This window comes from Macrobrachium nipponense, chromosome 2, assembly GCF_015104395.2.
Source record: "Macrobrachium nipponense isolate FS-2020 chromosome 2, ASM1510439v2, whole genome shotgun sequence".
Lineage (NCBI taxonomy): Eukaryota > Metazoa > Arthropoda > Malacostraca > Decapoda > Palaemonidae > Macrobrachium > Macrobrachium nipponense.
The window spans coordinates 70,865,764-70,883,193 of record NC_087201.1 but is presented as its reverse complement, the minus strand read 5'-3'; the positions used below and the strand labels follow the sequence as shown (position 1 = coordinate 70,883,193).

At 40.3% G+C, this 17,430-nt stretch overlaps 1 protein-coding gene across 7 annotated transcripts in view; it reads right to left on the bottom strand.

Moving 5' to 3' along the window:
- Nucleotides 1–17,430, bottom strand: part of LOC135220659 (la-related protein 1B-like) — a 255,882-nt gene that overhangs the window by 173,318 nt on the left and 65,134 nt on the right. Inside the window, exon 1 of one of the 7 annotated variants that reach the window (XM_064258017.1) lies at nt 16,248–16,284. The exons of the other annotated variants lie outside the window; for them this stretch is intronic. Coding sequence (XP_064114087.1) covers nt 16,248–16,269 — 22 coding nt within the window. The 5' untranslated portion in view covers nt 16,270–16,284. Of the gene's footprint in view, nt 1–16,247; nt 16,285–17,430 lie in introns of those variants that run through there. 7 annotated transcript variants of the gene reach the window in all.

Here is a 17,430-nt window from a genome sequence, read left to right as displayed (position 1 = left end):
TATCGCAGTGCGATGCAGTGGGAGACTTGTACAGACTTCTGTTACCGGGCGGTAAACAGTAAAATGAGAGAGTCTAAGAGATATCTCTGTTGAAAATTCTCTCCATATCGAAGGCGATGGAATCTATCGTCACAGCAGTAGATGGTCCTTCATAATTGCGAGAATCCCCGTTAATCAGAGACCTAAGTCCATGATTGTTGGGCAGAGATACGGTTCGGTAGTCAATCAAAGCAGGGGAGAGAGAGAAACATAAACAACCGTGCATCTCGGAGGCCCAGCTGATACTGAGCTGCTTTCAGGCAGTTCAATACGCAGTAGCAGAGCCTGAGCTCCCGCTGACTCGTCATCCTGAGTTGCCAGGTAATCCATATTCCACAAAGGAATGCGTTCGGCTAGAACCACCGAGCATAAAAGATATGCTCGAGCAATTATATTTAGGCGAAACGAATTTCGGTAAATATAAAAGTTGAAATGGTGTTGTCGTGACAAAACCATAAGTATATAAAATTGAAACAGACTCCTGGGAGGTTGCAGGCAACCCCGAGTTGCAGTTCAATTAGAATACTTCTCGTCTAAGTCGCAATCCGTAGAAAAACTAGGATATGCGCCTACCCCTCGGACAATTCAACTGCTTAGTTAGAATCATGTCGCGAGGTTAATATACGTAGTATATTTATAGGATTCTGAACCAACGATCTCCATCCTAAATTCTTTCCTTCAAGAAAACAAAATAAGGATTGGAGATCGACACCTTCGATCTCTATCAAAGAGAGTGAAGGAGAAGTCTTCCTTGAAGGAAAGCTTCAATGGTGAACAGAATACTATCTGCCTGAGTTGCCAGCTACTCCCTTTACGAAGGAATAGGTATGATATTATCGAGCAAAAGGAAACTCTCAAGCAGGCCTATTTAAACGAAACAGAATTCGCTAAATACAGAAGCTGAGTTGGTGTTGTCGTAACAATACCTGAAGAGTTGTTCTTACTCCGAAAACTCTTGGAAGGTTGAAGGAGTGTCAAATAAATACATTAGAACAACAGTTCTTTCGGCTTCTATCCGCAGAGGTAAATACGATATGCGTAAATGACTTGACCCATGCGTTAGCAAAATGACGCAAAGATAAACTACGTAAGTATTGTAGTAATTTGAACATCGAATTCTCTACTACCTCTTTCCTCGACGAGGAAGAGAGAAAGAAAGGAAAAACGACTGTCCACGTTCTAATGAATGAGACTTTTTAAAAGAACTCCTTGACTCTTTGCCAAGACTCTTTGCCAAGAAAAGGGAGTAATATTCGAAATAGAGATCATCAAGAGAACTGAGGATCGAAAAGGACCGTTCAATGTTCTTATGATATTGGACAAAAGACTTCCTGGATCTAGTCTACAAGTCTTTTCTTACTCCCCGGATGAGCCTCTGAAAATGAATGAGAGCTCTTCCGAAATTTGTTAATGAGTTTATCCGCTTAAACGATAAAAACGTTAAAATCTATGTCAATGAGAACTAACCCATTTATGAGGGTCCCCCACTTAAATGACAAAACGTTTAGTATCTTGACAATGGAAGAAAACGTCCTGACTTGACAAAACATTAGCACTTTTGCTAATAGGGGAAAACACTTTAACATGACCGAAAGTCACCCAGGAATCCGAGTATATAATCTTCCCGATTCTCAAAGAAATCGATGAAGAAGAAAGAGGGAGATCGAAGAAAAAATTCGGGTATGGTCTCTCCGCTAAATCAATCCGAATCCTTTTTAAAATTTCTGTAAAGAAATGTCCTGTGGAGAGTCCTGAAAAAACCTCCTCTTGACGAGCGTTTAGAAAGCGTCAAGCGTCCTAAGAAACGTCCTGAACAGCAAATAAGACGCCTTCAACAAGTCTTCTCTCTCGCAAAGCGTCCTGCCGAGCTTCCACCGAAGCGTCCTGGCGAATGTCCACAAAAGCGTCCTCATAAGCGACCTGCTGAGCGTCCTCAAAAGCGTCCTGCTGAGCGTCCTCAAAAGCGTCCTGCCGAGCGTCCTCAAAAGCGTCCTGCTTAGCGTCCTGGAAAGCGTCCTGCTGAGCGTCCTCAAAAAGCGTCCTGCTTAGCTACGAGCGTGTCTGAGCAGAGAACACCAAGTCTTCTGAACGACGTTTCAGAGAGGAACTCGTTGAGCGTCTTGATGCATGCAAGGCCCGCCAAGAGGCGTCCTGGCGAGCGACCTTGCCAACATCTCAATGTTATGACGAACCGCGTTTAGCGTATGACGTTGAATATTTTCAAGGGACGTCCTCATGCGAGTCTCCATGGAGAGCCGCACGCTGCTCCTGAAGTGTGTGAACACTAAAGGAATACGTATGGTTTTGTCTTCAAGACGGGCCTTAAAGACCTTCATACATTCTTACAAAGACAGTGGGCCGCCTGTGCGACAACTTGCGTCTTAGTAATGCAAAAGAACATCTCCAGAAACGCACTCAGCAAAGGAACGCCGAGCGTCGAAAGACATCCTCGCAAGGGTGCTTGCCGAGCGTCCTGGAGAATGTCTCTACTTAGTAGGACGTCGAGCACCTCCAAAGGCTTCCTCACGTCTAAATTGCCCTTCTTATGCCGAACCAGAGACATAAGTTGTTTGACTGTGCAAAGCAGCTTGCCGGACGTCAAACTTATCAGCTTGCTTTTTCGAAGTAAAGCCAACGTTACATAACGTATACGGAGCGCATGAGAGAGGAGACGAATACTGAGTTGCTCCTCCAAAAGATGGAATCTAGAATGTCCTTGATTACCAATTCTTTTGGAATGCTAGCGAGGTTGAAACAGCTCTAACTTCATGAGCGTTCACTCGTAGGAGGCTCAAATCACTCTTCTGGCAAGATGAATGAGCCTCCTTAATAATGAATAAATGATGTATAAATGAGCGTTCACTCGCAGGAGGCTCAAATCACTCTTCTGGAAAGATGAATGAGCCTCCTTAATATGTCCCTTAGGAAAAGAGCCAGTGCATTCTTCGAAAAGGGTAATCTTTCATCCTCTCGTGACGAGAGAGAGGACGTGAAGCGTCCTCTTCTCTAAAGCTTCTTTAGGGGGCGCGAGTCCTTCCGAGAGCTCCAACCCCTGTGTGGGGAGGACGCCTCGGAGGACGAGAAGCAATCCTTCAAGATTCGTGCACGTGCTCGATCTTCGGCAGCCTGGGAAGCGAAAACAGGACCTGCCGAAAGGAAGCCAGATCAGCATGAAAAACCCGTAACCCTCCTTCGGCTTTTGACATGCCCTCTCCCTGGTTTCTGGGAGTCCGACAGAGGTCTAGGCCTAGAGGCGTTATGGGGTCCGATCTGACGTTCCCTGCCTAACGAGAGAGAGGACGTGAAGCGTCCTCTTCTCTAAAGCTTCTTAGAGGGCGCGAGTCCTTCCGAGAGCTCCAACCCTTGCGCGGGGAGGACGCCTCGGAGGACGAGAAGCAATCCTTCAAGATTCGTGCACGTGCACGATCTTTAGCAGCCTGGGAAGCGTCAACAGGTTCTGGCCGAAGGGACGCCAGATCGGTGGGGAGACCCCCGTAACCCTCTTGCGGCTTTCAACATGCCCTCTCCCTGAGTCCTGGGAGTCCGACAGAGGTCCAGGCCTAGAGGCATTATGGGGCCGATCTGACGCCCCCTCCACAACACAAGGGGCACTACACTTCACAACACTGATTGGAGAGCGAGCACTTTAGTCTAAGATTACTTGATGTAATCCTCTAGCAGACACTTCTTCAGGCCCGTAAGCTACCACAGGGTTAGGCAAAATAAAATCTACAGGAGGTTAGAAGGTTCATTATTTCTAACTTCTGTTTACTGTGGAGGAAAACTCCTGATTCTAACACGCTCTGAAATGCGTACATGAATCCTACTTCTTCCGTAATCAGTCACACATTACACTAATTACATTGAACTTATGCAAAGAAAACATGTAAACGCCATATATACTAAGCGAGTGTCTACCGAACGTTCCGGTAGCTTCACCTTACCCCATGCAGACAACAAAGTCTGAAACTAGGCTAACTAGCTTCAGACATCAAATGCAATGAAAAAATTTACGATAGCGTATGCCTAGCCACAAATCCAAGTCAATAATCGAAAGAATAATTAGGATACTTAAGCGGCTAATGAAGTTTCAAAATCCTAGGCGGAGGTCTGTAAACAGTTGTTTACCGACCGGCGACAGAAAAAAATATGAATAGAAAATGGGAATAGTTCCTGATATCCGCCTCCCACGGCGGGAATGGGTACTACCACCTGGCCGCCCACTGCGTGTGCCGCGAATTTTTGAATTCTGTCGGACTTCAGAAAATACAGCTATATATATATCTGTCAGGTAAGTTTCATGAACAAAACTTCGATTATTAGTCTAACTCCCAAAATAGGTTTTCTAAGAAATTACAGTCTACTTTATAGGTCACAATCAGATTGACAAGATGTAGGGAATAGTTGATAATTTTTAAAAACATAGTAGACAAGCTTGATTTGATAACTGCTATATCCAATGTCAAGTAATTTTATTTACTGGCTATCTACCTATTTACTGAAAAAAAATAGCCGGTACCGTATATTGGCTTTAAACCTTCACCAATAATTATCGTCAGAATGATGACTTCATGAGGCTCCACCCACTTTGGCCTCGTTATAATTCAGGATTACACTGAAGGCTACCATGGGCATTGTTGGATTAGAAAATTTAAATTCTGGCTATAAAAACTAATTTCTCGAGTAGTTGTAAGAAGTGCTAAATGATCCTCAAGGATCCCAGCAGTTGGCCTAAACGTTTAATTCATGTATATTACTGCTATACTGTTGCGGCACTACTGCTACAGTAGTATTACTACGCTAGCACTGATACCCCACCCACATCTATGTATCGTTCCGCCATTCATAAACTCTTTGGGTGTCAGAGCCAATGGAGTTTCTGTCTGGTGGATGGAAGGGGCAACATTTCGCCAAAAGGTGTGTTTACCTTGCTTACGTAATGAATGTTTTTCGACTCTTGGCTCGTAATCATTGGCCATGGCGTCGGCAAGATCATTTTTACTCTATAAAAATTAAAACTATTGGGTTTAGGTTATTGATAATGCTGACAAAATTTGTGTGGTTGTAAAATATACATATGTCAACTTTCAGCTACATCCTTTGACAAGGAGCAAGTCCAAAAAACCGTGTTACAGAGACCCTGAATCTCATAGTAGTCGAATAGGATGACCGTTGGAAAAAAGCAGAGGAAACCCCTTCCAACCAATCACTACAAGCTTTGGATGTTTGGATGCCCAATTAGTTTATATTGCAATTCTCAATTTACTGAACAATAGTCTACAATTGTTTCTTTCAATTGGGACAAATTAGTAACATTTGTTTTGCTATACTGTCATCAATTGGTAACTGGTAATTTTAGTTTGTTTTTTGTTAATAGGAATTATTTCAGTATTCTTTATCTACTAAGTTCAGCATTTTCTTTGTTGTTTGAACACATAGCTGGTATGTCCATCTGTTCCTTGACTTATTAGAAATACACATATATGGACAGAAGCCTCACTGTCACTGCTGTTGAACCATTTTACATTTTTTGCAAAACCATTCCATCCATGTGGCTACTCAAATGCCAACTACCTCTTACAATAAAATCAAGCAGTGCTCGCTCTCTCTCTCTCTCTCTCTCTCTCTCTCTCTCTCTCTCTCTCTCTCTCTCTCTCTCTCTTTTTTTATTCTTTTTTTAAATACAGCTCAATTTACAATCTAATTCTTAACCATGCCAACAAAATGATACTGGAATCACATGGTGGGCAGAAGCAGCACTAGTGCACCTGAGGCTTCCTGCATGGTGCAAATCCTTGTTAATCCACATAACAATGCCTTCTAATGAGGCATGGTATTGTGCTCCTCTGCAATAAACATGTCACTACCTAGTAGTGACTGGTGGCCACCCATTCTGCCACTGAATAACTCCAGTTCTCCATCAGACACTAAAAAAAATAAAATAAAAACTATTTGTCTTTACATAAGGCAGGAAAGTTAGCCTTCCCTTCACCATCATCTGTTGTACAGGCTTATGACCAGTACAACTTTCAAGTACTTTATTACTAATAAGAATTCTATTTTAGGGTACAAATAGCCAACTCAGAGACTCTGTAAGTGTGCTCACCATGTATGGACCCCTTTCATAAAACTTAAAAAAAAAATAAAAAGAGAACAAGCAATCTAATCCACTTACTTGGCTCAAACAATGAAAGAAAAGGAAAAGACTGAAGAGAAACAGACACATATGCCACATATTTCTTTTGAAACTTTATCTGTAAAGCATTAAATCAAGTGGGCAGCATGCAACCCATCAATTAACTTTTGATACACCATCAGCTGCATACAAAGACAAGTAAACAAACATCATTCCAAGTTAAGCAACCCAATGTGACACACTGAATATTACCTACTTCATGAAGCCTAGATCACACAATGGAAAAATCAAAGGCCATGGTAAAGTATAGCAGTGCATTCACCTCTTCTTGGCTTCTTGGCAGTTGTTACCCCCCCCCCCTCCCCCAACCTCAAGTCAAGGCCCTCTATCCCAGAGTAGAGCCACTCACCTCCCTTCTACCCCTACCAAGAGCCAACAGTTTAGTGACAAGTACCACTGTAGCCCATCCACGAGACCTTTTCTTTCTATCTCTTCTGTGCTGCCTTCAAACGTCCTTGAGAAAATGCCCAAGATAATTCTTGCATGATGTAAATGTACTACTGCCAACCAAAGTAAGAGGGTTGGTTAGCAGTCTTTGAAATATATCTTATATTAAGAATATTTCAGGATCGTTCCAATGATACAGAAAATTTTTCTATACACATATCTATGAGTCATATCACATTTGTAGCTCGATGTACACGTGTGTATACATGTGCATATATACACACATGTAAACTTTATGTACACATACAAGAATACACATACATATATGTGTGCCATATATCTGATATGTGTGTACATCAAGAAATTACTTGGGCAAAGGATCATAAATTTTGTGTTTTATTGTTAAGTGTTACAGGGGAAGCTGCAACCCATAGAAAACTGAATTAGATAAACAAAAAATACACTAAGCTTTGTTGTAAGAATTCTGTGTTCATTCATGGGGGGAAGCTCCAAACCTTCGTTTCAACAGTCCAGAAGCATTAACCTATGTGAAAATAAATTCCACTAGAACTAACTTCTGTAAAAAATAAAATTCATTCAAACTAATCTATGTGAAAATATTTCAAAATTCTAGTAAGACTAGCTTATTTTATAAAGCAATGTTTTGAAAGCGGATGTATGAAAACAGATGAAAATGTTTCGATGAATTTCAAAACCAACGTTACCGATAGTAACGCTAGACCAGGTCATCAATGGACATACATAATACATAATTCTATTCTCTAAGATTATCCTTCAATTACAATTTAGTTCATCCAAGAACACTTCACGAAGATCGCAGGAGTGTTGTGAGGGACTGAAACTTAAACTAATGGCGCTATCAAATTTCTCTGCATTCATTCCTTTCTCTATAAAGAATGAAACAGCAGTTTCTAAGAGTCCGACTAAAGACGTAGTATAGCAAATGGCGCGAACGTTTCCACGGAACACGGCAAAAAGCCAGTCCACGGAACACGGCAAAAACTTGAAAGTAAACATCTGAACATTCATAATTTAAACGATAAACAAATAGGTCAATCAAACAAATGTCAGCTTTTGTCAAGACGGTGGCCACGCGCATTCCAACGAACAAAGGCAACAAAACAAATGTCAGACCTCGCAAAAACAATGGCAACTTGTACGTAAGCGCGCAAACATACACACATTATTTACAAGTCAGTCAGCGTGGGTTTACTGTAAACGTGTTCCACGTTGTCGAAAGATCTGCCGAATTCCGATACCGCGGGGATGATCAACTGCGACATTGTACATCCTCCTTGTATGAAATCCCCGTTGGATGGCTCGGAAGATATCATTATCGACCAAATGATATTGACGATTGCTTTCCGTATAATTTTCTCAAAAACCCGCAATAAGGAGGGATGGTAGCGATACGCGTCGGCATGATTTCTGGAAACAGCTTACGTTTTTGGAATTGAATACTGGACAATTGTTTGTCGATTTTTATATTATTGTTTGTCAGGTTTGTCAGGCATTCTCGCCATTGAGCATTTTTTCTGTATTTCCTGAAGTCAATACCATCAAAGGAAAGTGGTCTGGCCCAGCTGCAGTTCGTTCTGAGAGTTCATTTCCTTTACGATCATTTCTCTGGTTAAGTCTGTATTTTGCCAGTGTCGGGATATCGTTTCCGTCAGGGTCAAAGAAAGTTGGTTTGTCCACTATTTAATGAATGGTGTTCTTTAGAATAATGGATGAATATGACACTAATGGACATTCGCTTATTTCTTGCGAAGACGCGATACTTTTCACTCTTGAGCTGTGGGGATGCTTGCGACAAGAATGGCTTTCCCCTTATATTCTCGGTACGGTGTACGGATTCGTTACCCGATATTTCAGCGGTCATTCCGAGGGCAAAACTAGAACAAGCGGCATTCGTTATTACTCTTTTATTCAATCTCCCATTTCTTTATCGAAATAAGACCCACACAATATCTATGGACTCACTGGTCTAGGGAACACGCAGTCTGTCCTACCTGGGGATTCATTTTATTTATCTGATGCTTCTCAAACTTCGATTGCACTTTAAAATGATTCCAGATTGCAACTTGGTTTCTTAGACATTCATCCCAATCAACTGACGGAACGAAACGTTTTGATTTCGATCCAGTTTGAACGTCTACTTAAAGACGACGGTCGGTCTGGGCATGCAGTGAAATGTGAATGATGTTTTGTCGAACACTGTCGAGTGTGATCGAACAGATCTGAGAGCTGTCTTGAGACGTCGCTCAGCAGATTATGGTTTGCGAAAATCAGATAAAGTATATACTTGTTTTCCTCTTCCCGACTGCACATTATTTTCAAATGCCAATTCCTCTTGAATATATACACTACATCGCATACTTCCACCAAGCTACTTAGAGCTTGGCTGCAGTCACGACCTTTCAATGGTATAAACGCCACATCTCTCCATATTGCCTGGAAATAATTATCGTGATTATTTAAAAGTATTTAAGTGAAAGACTGCTCTAACTGCATGTCATGGTAGACATTAGTCTGGGTTACTATATACTCGGTTTTTTCCACCTGTCCATCCGCCTGTGGTGTTTGTGCATGGCAACACTGCGTCCCGGGCTTTATATAATATCCTATTTTGAATATTAACGGTGTAATTCGCATACAGTAAATTATTAAAACACTTTTCAGTTGCAAATGTACACCCAGATATGCTTTTATTTACCTAAAATTTAGACATAGCGTAAGTATTTAAAGCTCGGGACGCAGTGTTACCATGCGCAAACACCGCAGGCGGGTGGACAGATGGAAAAAAAAAAAAAAAAAAAAAAAAAAAAAACAGAGTATACGTAGCAGAAGGAAAGTGATCGTGATAAACCGAAGATAAATTCGACTATACGTTCGCCTTCCTCTTGTTAACATTTCTCAATGTGTGATATATTTCTGTAAGATCTGATTTCCCTTTTTACAAAATTGTATAGCTCGGAAAGGCCTTCAAAAATAAAATGCCCTTTTTTTTCAAATGCGTATCAAATATTTTACGCATCTTAAAAGAATTTATAAACGAGGAAAAAATACACCTGAATACTTTTTTTTACCTTTTTTCAGTCACAAATTTTCCCAAATCATGTATAGAATTCGCAACATGGAATAGACTAATCGTTTCACACACCAGCATCAGCAAAAAGCGAACTTGAATCTCGGGACGCGGATAAAATTAAATGACAATTCCGGACTCGGTCTACATAATGCTCTTCATATACATTCCTAAAGCCCGCCACTAACGTTCTGTTATGCCTGAGCAGTTATAGCACAGTTATAACTGCGCAGGCAAATCTGGCCGCTAACGATACAGGCCGTTTCCTGGTTTCCTCAGTTCTCCATAGGAGACATGGCTCTGGCTGTAATTGGCTTGATGACAAAAAAAAAAAATTCATGGACGTCACGTAAGACGTCTAGTGAAAGAGTAGTTGATAAAAACGAATTAAATATTCCCATGTGAATTTCTTAAGAGATTAAATTTGGTCCCGATGACTTTCATCATGTTTATTGAATATTTTATGAATGAAGGAAGAGTTTTCCATGCAGCGATAATTAATATCGTAATCGTTTGCTTTCGCTTCAAAGATGACGCATATACTAGGCCTAATATTTCTTTCTATTTCATTAAAAGGGTTAATACTGATTTGTTTTCGTTTAAAAATAGACTTTCTTATGACGTGTTACATTGGATGAAATTCCTTAGTTTACTACTGCCTTTTTATGCTTCATTAGTGCGTTGATTAGTCTAATTTAATTTCAAAACGAACTTCCGTGGGGTGTATGTAATGAATAAACATACATAGTCCAATAGCGTTGATTTTGTTTCGTCAGAAGTAAGAATATTATTTTTTTTCTCAATTTTAAAAATTACATACATGGTCATAATCATGAACAGACGCATATAGGCATATTCTTGTTTAACATTATTTTGCCATAATCTTTATTCGCATTGAAAAACTGTCTGCATATATGGTTTACAACTACGAATAAACATACACAACCTTTGGATTTGACTTGCCAAAGCAGTCTCGTTCATATAGAAGGTTTCAATGAAATCTACAAGACATTCAGGAATGACTATTATTTTTCCCGTGGAAAATGGCAAAATTATAAATATATATTATTCTGGCTTCCGTATCGCTTATTAAAAACAAATGAATCCAATATATCATCAATTTAGGTATAAACACTTTTCAATTTAATAAAGCCATCTCAGTGTTTTTAATTATTTTAGGAAACGTTATCTGTCCGCGGACGGACAGCGAACTGAGCCCAAAAAAGTTGCCTCCGCTCCACCACATTTAAGTTGCAATGCGCATGCGCAGGCCAGAAAAACTGTGCAGGTTGTCCACACTAACGTTCAGTTATAGTCCAACTGTGCAGTTAAAACTACGCGGGCAAAACTGAACGTTAGTGGCGGGCTTAAGGCCCAGAAAAATACAGGAATGCTTTCTGCGCATTTCTGTTAATCCAGGAGTAGTAGTTGACTTGGCTACATGCAACAACTGTGGACAGAAGATTCCATGAAAGTGCAAGTTGACCGTACGCGTCTCGGTAATCGTAGGCGAACCCTGAAATGGTCCTCGTTCAGTCTTGCAAGGATATTTTGACGTTTCAGCCATCCGGCAACTGGCAAAATATGACTTCTCGTTCTGTTTCACCAAATTGACCGCTTCTTGAATCCGCCTTTGTCCAAAAAAAGGAGAGGTTTGATAGGGTGTGGCCACTATTTCCAACACCAGTTGTCATTCTGATTCTGATTACTAATGATCGGTTCCTCCACGCCGGAAGGTTTGCGATTACCTCGTCGAGGTCTTCCTCCGTAAGGACTTGGAAGAGAGAGAGAGAGAGAGAGAGAGAGAGAGAGAGAGAGAGAGAGAGCCTCATGGTCAATTCTAACCAACCGAGTGTGAAGAATTACCTCTTCGAGGCCCTCTCCGCGGACTTGAATACTAAATATTGCAGTCATTGAAAGCAATTAGGCTTAAATGTGAGTGTTGGCTGATTCGCGATATCTGAGATTCAGAATTAGACAATTTCTGAGGTTGGAGAAGTAGGTTAACGTAGCACACATCCGACACACCAGTTCTAGAATTGTGGTGGAACTGAAGGGCAAAGGTTTCCAATTGTAATGGGCACTTCGGTAGATTTGGAACCAAGCACTCTGATTCTGTAGGTGTCTAGTATTTTATAGTATTCACACAGTAAAGGTGGTCGTACAAGTTCTTAGCATTTTTTTTTTTTTTTTTTTTTAATTGCGTTGTAGGATGGACAAACCGGCGCCCCCCCCCCCCCCAAGAAAAAAAACTATCCTCTAGCTATATATACTACCAACAGAAAGGTGGGGTTACACAAGGCCTTGGGGGTAACAGTCTATGACTGGTCTAACTAATGTCACCCCATAGTGTGAGCAGTTTTGAAATCTTTTGACAAAGCTCTCTGTATCCATGATTACTGTTTGCTAGGATTCTGTCTTGCGCAGAAACATTTTACTTGGATGCAAAAAGTTTTTTCAATGCTCGAGGAAGGATAAATTTTTTTTTTTTCATAACCAGAATGACTAGAGAGAGAGAGAGAGAGAGAGAGAGAGAGAGAGAGAGAGAGAGAGAATCTTGAAGACCCAGTTTCTGATGTGTCTCCTATGTCACCAGAACCCAACACAAGTGAGGCAACCCTACAATCGAAGTTAACACTCATTTCTCCCTTTTTAATACTTAACACCAAACATATTACCAACGACTCTCGGAGCGCAATTCATAATTCAAATACGTTACAAAGATGGTTCTCCTAAATAAAATATTTGAAAATAGACTGAGAACATCATCAACAGTTCTAAACAACAAAACTGAATTATATTAAAAACAATATTTCTGATGTGCAATGTTGTCAAAAATATTTGTTCTATTGATGGGTATTTAAGTCTGCAGCACTGTGCAACTCTTGATTTTCGTTATGGTACCACATTTACAACCAGTTTTAACCTATCCTTTTACGGCCAATAATTTTTTAAAATGTCAGCTTACAATCTTGATGTTAAGACAATAATATGCTCTAGAAAACTACTCAAGAAAATAATGCTAGACATAATTTCTCTGAACTTCCAAGAAATAACGTTTACAACTTGTTCCCAGAGAAACTTTCTTCGTGGCGCAACAGGTTTACTGTTCAACTAAGGAAAGTCTTTCACGAGGACACTAGATTTTTTTAAAACTTTGTAAAGTGGTTTTTTTTTTATTGGCACCATATGGCAATAGAGTTCGTTTTTCCCGTTAATATAATTTACTTCATACTTTGAAAATTTAATGTGCACTATCCACTACTTCCGAGTTCTTCCAACTTAACCAATCACGCCTGACCTTTGACCTATTCGGGATTTTCCAGGTCATTCGAGAATATTAAAAAAAATCATAACTGTAATACACAATATCCAGGGTTGAGTTCCGACCATCATCATGATAACTGCAACCGTAATATATTGATGTGCCAAAAGCGGACAGGACACCGTACAAACACGAATTACTTGACTTGAACTCGGGTTAAAATTAAAAACAATCTCGCTTCCAAAACAACTATCCAATGTAAAACTGGAGATTATTAAGTAAATCCTAACAGTACAAATCTGTCAATGGGTTGTGAAAAGAAGCACCAGTGATAAAATCAAAAGCATTCATTAACAAATGAAATACAGAAAACAGGAACTGCTGAAATAACAACCTGTTTCTTTATATTGTATATTTATGAGGCACTACTCCTTTCATACGCTTTCAAGATCGACATAGGCCTCAACATAAAACGAAAGGTCTAAATTTAGACCTTGATAAAACGAAATGCGACGAAGGATATAACTGAAATGCGACGAAGGATATAACTATCTCCTTTTTTCATTGACCAAATTGTAGAGGCAAAAAGGTGGGACGAGAATATAACTCTTATTACATTTTACGGTTAACTTTCAGTTTTCTATCACCTTGAGTTATATTTCGGTCGTGCTTGGTGTGTCTAACTACACCACAACCCGACCTGAAAAGTATTCAGTGCTGTTCAGGTTTTCCAAACATTCATTACCAAAATTACAACTGGAAACAAAAAAAAATCCCTTCCTTCTGTTTCCAAACCAAAGAACGGTTGCAGTGAACACTGCTCGACATAAAATCGGACAGGAACTGAAAGATACTTAGCAGGGACAGAGCTAACGTAGGAATTCTTAATAACCATCATCATTATTCATTCATAACGTTCATCTACTAATACTCCTTTCACTGCTTCATTCGTTGCCCTCATTACTACCAGGACTACAATGCTATCAATACTTTTGACAAGACCATGTCGACTGCCATCAAAGAACAAACACCTGCATTATAGTTGGGTTTTCTAAAAGTGCGAAGCGCACTCGGTGGCCATGACTCTCCACTCTTGCTACCAACCTACAGTCTACAGAATTATTTAAGTTTTCTCAGAAAGATAAATTTTTTAGCCTTGGAACCTCATGGGTGGCAAAGATTCCAAAAGCACCGATTTACAAAAGCGCGGATTCCCATGTTACAAGCGCGTCACGTGTTTCACGAAAGCGCTTTTTGCCCCCCCCCCCCCCCCCCTTTTTTTTTTTTTTTTTTTACATCAACAGAACGGCTGAAATCTGTATCAAAACAGATCTTGAAAAATGAATTCAAAGGCTTCTACGGAAAAATGAAAGCAGGTTTCAGTCAGACGGCTGCTTAGTGTTCATGTCACAACTTTCTTGTCCGATACCTATGCGAGAGGTTTCGTTTTGAAGAAGAAAGACAGAGCCACTGCTATATTGCACAACATGGAGCCAAAGGAAGCAACAAGTACTGAAAGACAGATGAAGTCCATCATGAAACTTGCCCTGAAATTTATTACTTTAGTTTCGGGAAGTACCTGAATTTTGACATAATTAAAGGAATACGTATATTCGATGGAAATGGTCAGTCCAGGTTCAGTTTATTGTCTGACTTCGTGTGTGGCCTTGTATTGTCATACTCTTCAGGCTGCGTGGAAAGAACATTTCCCCAATTAAATCTTAAATCTGAAGACGAAACAAAAGCGGCTCTTTCGACCGCATGTTTTGTCGCGCCTTTTTAACATGTTTTCGATTCTGAATCCGCACTTTCGTTATACGCCCTCCGAAAGACGGACAAGTGTCTTTTTGTTTGTTTGTATGGTGTTTTTACGTTGCATGGAACCAGTGGTTATTCAGCAACGAAACCAACGGCTTTACGTGACATCCGAACCACGCCGAGAGTGAACTTCTATCAACCAGAAATATACATCACTGACTCCTCAATGGAATGCCTGAGAATTGAACTGGCGACCACCGACGTGACAGGCCAAGAACAAACCGATCACGCCACTGATGAGCGACAAGTATGTGTGTGTGTGTGTGTGTGTTAACAGACCCATTATTGAAATCTCATAAAAAATGTATGCAAACAAAGTATCCTGTCCACAAGGGCAAACCTCTACCCTAAAGACGCAGAATTTTTTTTTTCCCTTCCCAGCTCTGGTTCAGTTGGTTCTAATTAATCCCGGGAGATGTCGTGATTCATATAAGGAGAATAAATAGAAAAATAAATGAATAACATGGTATTTGGAACCGGACCCCATCTATAAAAGCAACGAGGTAACCATAAAAAAAACTGCAATGAAAATGATAAACAGTCGGAACTCAAGGAGTCTCACTATAATTGAACAGGCCCTTGGAAAATCCATTCTTCTTCCTACAACGGATACCTCAGGAAAATAAACGGTGCACCAGGAGGAGTGTCATGATGACCATCAAGAGAAGCTATCAAGGCAACCTAGCCTAAAGGTCTGTCACATTTCACTGAAAATAATCAATTCATGGGAATTGAGAGCTCCTCATGCTTGCCGTGGAAATCAATTTCTAAGGAAAATATCAATGACAACGAGAGGAAACTCATATGAAGGGGGATTGCGAGGTGTCGCTTTTCACTCGGCAAAGTAGTGTTAAGAAACAAAGAAAGGTTTTGCAAAGGGTTCTTGCCAAGGAAACCGCTCCTCATTTGGAAATGATGCCGCAGCAGATATTCCCTTCACCATGCTTTAGCCCTCGGCAACAAGTAGCAGTTGCAGCGCTTTTCAGGAACCCACGGTGAAAAGTAACAATCAAGTCCCGGCGCTCCTGACACGTAGCAATCATTACCCGACTCCAAACAGCAATCACAGAGCACAGTAGTGACAACAGCAAACACTAACTGAGAATGCGACACGACAACAGGTAGCGACGAATGAAGCCAATGGCCATAAGTCCTATGGTAACGGACAGTGACCATGCCCCACAACGCTAGTTTACCGTAACAGAGTTATTTACTGGTAGGTATCATTAGCAAACTACGTCTACATTTTAACAAATCTCAAGTATTGACCGCTGGCTTGAAATATAATTACACTGATATAGTAAGTTAAATACACACAAAATTGATCGTTCAAGTCTAGTCTAAAGCCCGGTTCGTGTTCGAGCCTAAACCTTTTCCCCATTTACAATCTGCAAGTGAGAAATTCTGTTACGTCAGTCCATCTGCATTCTTACCGATATGTACACATCTATACATCGAACATCCGCACACCGTAACGGTGACTCTCGGCGGACCCCTATTATTTCCACACTACAAAATCTTCCCTTATCAAAGGGTTAAATGTTATCTTCAATAACCCGAGACGACCGCCAACAGCTGACTGCCCTAATCCCGTTCCCATCGCAAACGCCCTTTGACCACGTGGCCGCTACCTCCAGGTTCTCCCGAAATATCCAACACCTGTTCCACTTCCATCAATGTGATTCGGTCTATTTACTTCATACGAATGTTTATCAAATTATTAAAGAGGGGGGAGGAGGAGGTGCGGGAATCGTTCCACTGGGCCTTTAATCAACACCAACAGGGTAATTACGAGAAAACAACACCTGTTCACCAAATCAATAGTCCTTGAAAAAGTTCTCTACTACGCTCACAAATATGAACATAGTTCGTAAGTTCGCATTAAAAAGCCGCCCCCACCCCCCACAAAAACATCCTTAAATTCTTCAACTGCCAAAAACATGTAAATAAATAAAACAAATAAATGTTTCTCCTCATAGCTCCTTGCAGACTTCTTGGAGAGAGAACATCGCCATTGCAACCACAATAACTGTCGATATCTAAGGAAAGGCTCTAAGTACTAAATAATAGACAAAATTTTATTTAAATACAAAAGAGAAGATTATTAAGTAAGGGGAAAGCAGCAGTTTTGAAATTCCACTCTTGTGATAAAATGAACGATCTCATAATAACGAAACGTGCAATATACAAACAAACAAACACGCTGTACGAGAGAGAGAGAGAGAGAGAGTGAGTCACGGGGACTAACACGTGATGAACGTAAAAAGTAAGCGACATCAAGCCACGAAGGTAAAAAATGAAACCCTTCATTGGAACTAATCATTTCGCTTTGCAGGCAACGTCACTGACATTTAAATAATAATAATAATAATAATAATAATAATAATAATAATAATAATTAAAATCCTCATAGTAGCACGAGTCTTCAAATGGAGAAACAAATCCACAGTTATGTAAATGTACATATATTTCAGTTTAAAAACAACAAAGATAGCTTTCGGGAATCTGTACGGTTCCCCTTATCAATCAACCGTACAGATTCCCGAAAGCTATCTTTGCTGTTTTTAAACTGAAATATATGTAATTTACATAACTGTGGATTTGTGTTTCTCCAAT